At 46.6% G+C, this 7492-nt stretch overlaps 1 protein-coding gene across 1 annotated transcript; it reads right to left on the bottom strand.

Annotated features, from left to right (window-relative positions):
- Nucleotides 1-3705: 3705 nt before the first annotated feature.
- LOC128058841 (colostrum trypsin inhibitor) lies at nt 3706-6367 on the bottom strand. Its single transcript, XM_052651318.1, has 3 exons — nt 6292-6367; nt 4406-4621; nt 3706-3725 (listed from the first exon to the last, which is right to left on the bottom strand). Exons 1-3 carry the CDS (start codon nt 6365-6367, stop codon nt 3706-3708), a joined length of 312 nt encoding a protein of 103 aa, XP_052507278.1.
- Between the last annotated feature and the right edge of the window lie 1125 nt (nt 6368-7492).

Here is a 7492-nt window from a genome sequence, read left to right on the forward strand (position 1 = left end):
ATCTCCTGCTTCCCTTCTCCCCCAGCATCCTTCTCTGACTAGTTCCCAGAACTCCCTGGGTTTGACGGGGAGTGTTTATGTTAACATCTCGACGGCCATGAAAGTGAACCATCCTGTGCCTTTTAGGAGCCCTGAGAGCCAGCCCCCTGTCACCAGGGGTCGCGCTGGAGAGACACTGGACACAGGAGAGCTTTGGGTGAGCATTTTCCAACCAGACACTGCATTGCAGCCATTTGGGGCTCTTGTGAAATAACGCAGGTTCCTGGGATCCAGACCCGTGAATTCAGTCAGTTTGGGTGGAGCCCAGCCTTTCAGTTTTTATCTGGCTCGTCAGGAGTTTGTGTTCTGGGTGGTCCTCAGACCACCCACAGGCTTTGAAGCCCTTGGATTGAAGCCTGCACCTACCCACGTCCTGGCTGTGTAACCCCAGATTCCTGTGAAACGAGTCGTCTGGCAAGTGTCTGCCCTGCCCCCACCTTCGTTCTCTTCCTCTGACACGTTTGTCAAGTGTGTACGTTATTCTCCCTCTCCCAGTTCTCCCATCCATCTTTTGGTCGATTGCCTGTCAAACAGAATACCCTGCTCTGCTAACCACTATGTCCCCCTCAATTGCCAGGTTCACTCTGACTGACAAAACCAGGTGAGATGTTGCTTCCTCCAGGAAGTCTTCCCTGACACACTGAACTGCTGTGGGTGCCCTCCCTGGACAGCTTTCATATTCCTTATTTCCCTGGTGGTTACTGCCCTTAAACTTCTAGTAGACTAGGAGCTGCTTGGAGGCACAGGGGCTTTTCTCCACTTAAATGCGTCTGCACTCAGGACAAGCTGTCAGTGCTCAGTCAACAAACGTGACTGAATGAATGGGTGTGGGCTACTGTGGCTTGGGGCCTGGGGTCTAGAGGTAGGGATGGGTAAGGCGAGGGGCTCTCTAGAAACCCCTCCAGTGTGAGTACAGGGTCTTTAATACAGTGCACGCATCGGGTGTATAGCTAATAGAGACGGGGCTCTTCAGGTTCCCTCTGAAGGTTTTCCCAGAGCTTCTAGAATGTACAAGCAATGTGTGTGCATGTGTAGGACAAGAGGTGGCATGAGTGAGCTAGTCCAGACCGTAGTTGCAAAAGCAACTGGGTCAAGATGCTTTTACTCGTTTACTTCAAGCAGTAAACACACCAGGTGTGACATAAGAATGCAGCTGAGTATGGGATTTCCCTGGTGGTCCAATGGCTAAGACTCCGGGCTCTCAATGCAGGGGGCTCAGATAACGATCCCTGGTCAGGCAACTAGACCCCGCATGCTGGAACCAGCAATCCTGCAGGCTGCAACGAAGAAAGAAAATCCCATGTACTGCACCTAAGGCCTCGTGCAGTCAAATAAATAAATATTAAAAAAGGAATGCAGGTGGGTAGCTTATCTGAAGCTAAGTGGTCCTGGCAGCCTGCATGTAGTGGGGTGTTTGCCAAGTCAGAACAGTAGAGTTTATACCTGCAGCCAAGTCAGCACCTAGAAATGCCGTCTACTGCCATGTCTTATATAATTTATACAAAGATGACACCCCATATCTTAGGTCTCCTCCTCCCTGAATTCCATACTCATTTACCCAGCTGCCTACTTGCCATCTCCACTTGGATGTTAAAGGCATCTCAAATTCAGTTACCTTCCAAACTTCTGATCATCTCCACCCCGACCCTAAGCATACTCACCCATTGTCAGCTCATCTCTGCAAATGACGGCTCTCATCTCCCCAGCTGCCCAGGCCTGAAACCTTGGACTCATTTTTGATCCTTCTCCCTATTCTCCAGTATGCCCTGTCAAAAAAGCTGTCTCTTCTACCTTCAACCTAACTGAAGACGCCAACTCTTCACCATCTTCACCATCAAGTTATCAAGAGGTCTCCCTGGCTACCCTGGTTATAAATTGCTTCTCCAGCTTCCAGGTCACCACTTGCCTGACTTGTTTTCCTCGGTAGCCCTCACCACCATCTAATGTACTGTGTAGCTTCCGTATCCTGCTCATTAATAATTAAGATCCATATGGACCAGAATTTTGTAGCTGCAGTATCTGGAACAGTGCCTGGTTAAGGTGACCCTCGCTGTCTTCCAAAGCTCAGTCTCTGAGTAGCTGTTCAGAACGTGAAAGGGAATAGAGACTTCCCCGCTGTGTGGTTAAGACTCTGTGCTTCCCCTGCAGGGGGCACAGGTTCCATTCCTGGTCAGGAAACTAAGCTCCTATATGCCATGCGGTGGGCCCAAAAGAAAAAAAAAGCTCTTTCTCTCAAATATATACTTAATCATGTATGATTAAGCATTTTTGGCCTTGGATAAAGCCCAAGGGTCCATTCAGCTTTGGGTCCCCACCTGGAGCTTCAGGCCAGGCTGGCTTCCCAGTGTGTCCTTGCTGATGCGATGTAACACAGTCTAGGTTGGCTCCCAGGCAATAGGACACGTGAAAGGGGTGGGGTGGGAAGGGCACACCAAGGTCCCCATGACATCGCCAGGACAGGGACCTGGTCTGGGAACCCCAGGTTCTGGCTTCTAGTATTGCTGCTTGACTTTGGGCCAGCAGTTTCCCTTCCAGCAAGAGGAAGTGGTTAGATCAGATGCAGGACATGAGGAGAGAGTTATTGGGGGTGGTGGGCAGATTGGTCAATATCCGAAATGTATCTAACAGTGGTATATTATTTAGTCTTTAAAAGGAAGGAGATTTTGGGACTTCCCTGGTGGTCCAGGGGCTAGGACCCCGAGCTTCCTTTGCAAGGGGGCACTGGTTTGATCCCTGGTCAGGGAACTAAGCAGCGCCCCCCTCCAAAAAAAGGATGGAAATTTTGATACAGGCTGCAACATGGATAAACCTTGAGGACATGGCACTAAGTGAAACAAACCAGTTATGAAAGGAAAAATACTCTTGATTCTACTCGTATGAGGTTCCTGAGTAGTTAAATTCTTAGAGACAGAAGTTAGAGTAGTGGTGCCCAGGACAGGGAGAAAAAGGACTTAATTTTTAATGGTACAAAGTTTCAGTTTGGGAAGATGAAAAAGTTCTGGAGGTGAGTGGTGATCATGGTGTATATATACATACAACAATGTATGTATATGTAATACCACTAAATAGTACATTTAGAAATGGTTAAAATGGTAAATTTCATGTATATATTTTACCACGATTAAAAAAATGTGTAAAAATCTTTTTCCAGTATTCCTCTTGGTGGAGAGAGAGGGCAGTCACCCTAGCTGGCCAAGATTCCCTGAATTTCTACCCCCTCCACACTCCTCCAGGCCATGGTTCCTGCTGGACAGGAAGAACATTCTGGCTCGTCATGCAGCCCTAGGTAGGAAAGAGCAGCAGGCCAGGATCCAGGGACAGACAACCAAGGTCCCCAAATTTCCATTCAGTTTGGCTTCCTTGAGGACCCCCTGTTGAAAGGGGAACTTGCGTCCTTTGTCCTGTCTTCATCCTGGGAACACAGGACAGTGAGGGCCTGGAGGGCTGGGGGTGGGGTGATGCAGGTTTGATCACCCCTGTGACTGTGAACGATTTTTGAGGGCAAGCCCAGGGCCCTTGTAGGAAGGCTTCAGGCCACGTCAACTTTGAATACTTTATTGACCCAGTTCCGGAGGGATACAGGATGGGCTCAGAACAGGGCCTCCAAGCAGGAAGGGCAGCTGAGGCAGCTTTTGGTCAAAGCCTGGGAACATGCAGGTGTCACCGTCAGCTCTTGTCCTTGGTCTCTGTGATGGAGACGACAGTCAGCTCCCTTCTTGGCTGGCCCATTGGCATCCTAGAGCCAGAGCCATCAAGCTGGACTCCTTACCCAACCCCTTCAACATCCACCAGCCCGGGGACCTCCTCATATCTAGCACCTCCCACCCAGATCACTGCTACAGCTGCGTTCCTCACCTCTGTCAACAGGATCACCCTGCAAGGTCACATTGCTGTCTTCACCTCTGCCAGCTCTACCATGTGCTTTATTTATTTATTTGACTGCACTGGGTCTTGGGTGTGCCACAGGAGGTCTTTTACTTGTGGCACGTGGGATCTAGTTCCCTGACCAGGGATCACACTCCAGGCCCCTGAATTGGGAGGGTGGAATCTTAGCCACTGGCCACCAGGGAAGACACCCCACCCCCTCACCATCATGTATTTTAAAAGGGCTTGCTACAGTAATCAACCCACCTTTCATCTTTATTATCAGTGCCACCAGCCACCACTGCCTTGCTGTCTACACTGCCAGCACCCTCATTACCACCCCTCCCAGGCATCAGTGACAGGTATCTCATTCCCCTTATTCTCATCATCACTAACTCCCATATTAACGTGTCACCATCAGCATCTTCACCAACACCCTGTCCCTTCACACCCAGCATCCTGTCACCTCTGTTCCTCTTCCTGGGTCTATCAGAGGACTCACCAGGGGGTTGGCAGATCCTCAAACACATCTCTGTGGTCTCAAAATTGTTGTCATTGCCCTGACAACCACCATAGGTAAAGGGCTCACAAGCATTGGATGTAGAGTTATAGAAGTATCGGAGCAAAGCAGCTTTGCAGGGGCCCCTTGCTTGGGGGAGCTGGCACAGGTCAGGGGATGTTTGGAACAAGTCCTGGGAAGCCTCTTGTTTGAGATTGTCTGCAAAGGTAAGAAAGAAGAGAATGGTCACTGATGTGTCCTCGTAATGAACTGATTTTTTTCCCCACCACCTACTCTACACCAAGCGTCCTCCTAGGTGTTCGCTATTCTTGCTGTTACTTTAATAATCAAACGGGAAGAGTGTAACTGTCCCCACTTCACAAATGGAGAAACAGGCTTGGAGAGGTTTGCTAATTTTCTCAAAATCATAAAGACTGTAAGTTGAGAGAGGCTTGGGATTTATACCGAGATTCAATTTCTAATCCCAAGTGCTGTGTCTTACAACCTCTCATAACTCGACATCAAGATGTTGGCTGGAGCTTTTTTGTAAAGGGAAAAAATTATAATTTGGAAAAAATGTAAACGTTCACTAACAGGGGATCAGTGGGCCAACACTACAGCATAGTGTTGATGATTCATATCAACATGAAGAGAGGTTCATAACTTTTGCTGAATATAAAATCAAATTACAAAATAGGTCTGGTGTGATTCTGTGGCTATTATATATACATATAAGCTCATAGAATGATGACGTGAAGGTTATTCTTCCATATATTTGGAGCAGTTATCTCTGGGTGGTGGAATCTCGGGTGATTTTTTTCCTGAAAATCCTTTTTAGTATCATTTGAGTGTCAGTGAACAAGTATCATATTTTTTATATCTAGGAAAAAGATATTTAGATATTTACATTGAATAATTTTTAATATCCATGGGTAATCAGCAAATAAAGAAACTGGCCTCTTTTACTGAATCACTTGTTATTTTACTTCCTTTCACATCTGGCTCTGGGTATCACACAAAATGATTTATCAGACATGCACACACACACACACACACACACACACTCACACACACACACCCTCCCTCAACCATTTGCCTCAGACATTCAGGACCTTAGTGTCTCTTTTTATGGGATGTAGCACACAGAACTTTGAGAATGACACTTTCCCTAATAAGGACAGCATCCCTCAAACAAATAAGCACATGAGTCAACTCAGCTCCACGGAACCCTTATGTAAATCCTCAATGTGTGTGACCTTGACTGTTGTATTTACTGGGAGAAGCTTAACCCAGAATAGGGAAGAGGCCATTCTAGGAAGAAATTTGAGACCTTCTATTTGGGCAGCAAATTCTCAATCTTGGTTAGAATGTTAGAACCTCTTGGGGAACTTGGAAAAAAAAAAAAGTCCCGATGCCCAGCCTTCGTCCCAGATCCATTAAATCAGAATTTCTGAGTGTGAGACCCAGAGAGACCTCAGGGGAATTCTGTGCAGCCAAGTTTGAGAATCTGGCCTCCTGTTCAAAGCACTGTCAACGTTTCTTTTCTTGCTTAAGAATTCTAGGGAGTAGGAATCTGGAGAGCAGGATTGTTGGGGCTGTGTGAAATAGGGGACCAGTTTTTTAAACTTCACACGTTTACATATAGTTTGTCTTTTTAAAACAAATATATGTATTGCTTTTTAAGAAAAATTAAAATTTGGCGATGATGTCACCGAGAGACACCTGGGAGGTCTGGCCCCAGATTTTCCTGAGACTGGATGCGACCACAGGGAACCTCTTCCCGTGTCTAGGTCCTTGTCCCCTCCTGACCAGATGGCATGTTGGATCCATCATCCCCCCTCCCCATAGGCGATGATCTCGGGGCCCCCGTTCCCAGCCCCTCAGCTCACCTGAGGTCTTTCCTGAGCTCGCCAAGCCCACCAGGCAGAGGGTGAGGCAAAGGGCAAGTAGGCGGCTGAGCTTCATGGTGTGAGTAGCTGTGTGTTCTGGGCCGAAGCTGGGAGGCTGGAACTTATAGCTGCAGCTGAAGGAGAAAGGGTCCTATTCCCCAGAGCTGAGGGAAGTATCTTGATTCTCATTACTTGGAATAGGAAGCACCTTGGGCCAGGAGTGTGGGCTGCAAGAACTGGAGGCCATGCCAGTTGGCCTTGGATGGGTTCTTCAAGGCCTTCGGGCAAGTCCCCTAAGATGGAGCTTTTGTAGCATTGGGACTATAGTCTCAGCCCCAACTACTGCAGACTTGAGTCCCTGTGACCTTGGACTGAGAAAGAACCTTTGGCGACCTCCGTTTCCCTATCTGTAAAACAGGTGGGCTGGACCATGTGGTCCCTGAAAGCCCAGCACAGCTCTTCTCCATTCTATTATTATTGGTTCCCATCCAGAGCCTCCCAGCTAGTGTCTCAGCATTCCAGGAGAGAGAACACAGCTCTTTGTTCATTGGCTCTTTTATTGAATTTTGGGATAATGAGTTTATTGTTTCATATAAATCATCATATTTCTTTTAAGATCAAGCTATAGTTAATAGCATAAACAAAAGGCAAAATCACTTCCCCCAAATTCTACCCTAGTGTTATGAAGTTGAAATATAATGCAAACCACAAAGAGATTTTTAAAATTTTCTAGTAATTGCATTTTTTTTTTGGCTGTGGGGCGCATAGAATCTTAGTTCCTTATCCAATGATGGAAACTGGGTCCCTCCTAGCAGTGAAAACACCAAGTCTTAACCATTGGACTGCCAGGAAGGTCCCAGATTTTTTTTTTTTAGTAGCAGTATTTTTTAAAGAGGAAAAAGAAAGAAGTAAAACTAGTTTTATTAATAGTTTATTTAACTCAATGGATCAAAAATAGTATAATTCAACATACAATCAACACGTCATAAAGAGTAATATGATGGTTTACTTTTCTTCATACTGTCTTTGGGATCTCGCTTAAGGCAGAGTCATACTTCCTGTGCTCAGTAGCCAGACGTGGCTGATGCCTATCATAGTGGACACTGAAATTCCACCATGTGAACTAAATATCTTTACAAGGTATCCTCATAAACATTTTGTTGGATAGATAATTCTACAAAAACAAGGGGCTTACATGTTT

This window comes from Budorcas taxicolor, chromosome 13 (genome assembly GCF_023091745.1).
Source record: "Budorcas taxicolor isolate Tak-1 chromosome 13, Takin1.1, whole genome shotgun sequence".
Taxonomy (NCBI): domain Eukaryota; kingdom Metazoa; phylum Chordata; class Mammalia; order Artiodactyla; family Bovidae; genus Budorcas; species Budorcas taxicolor.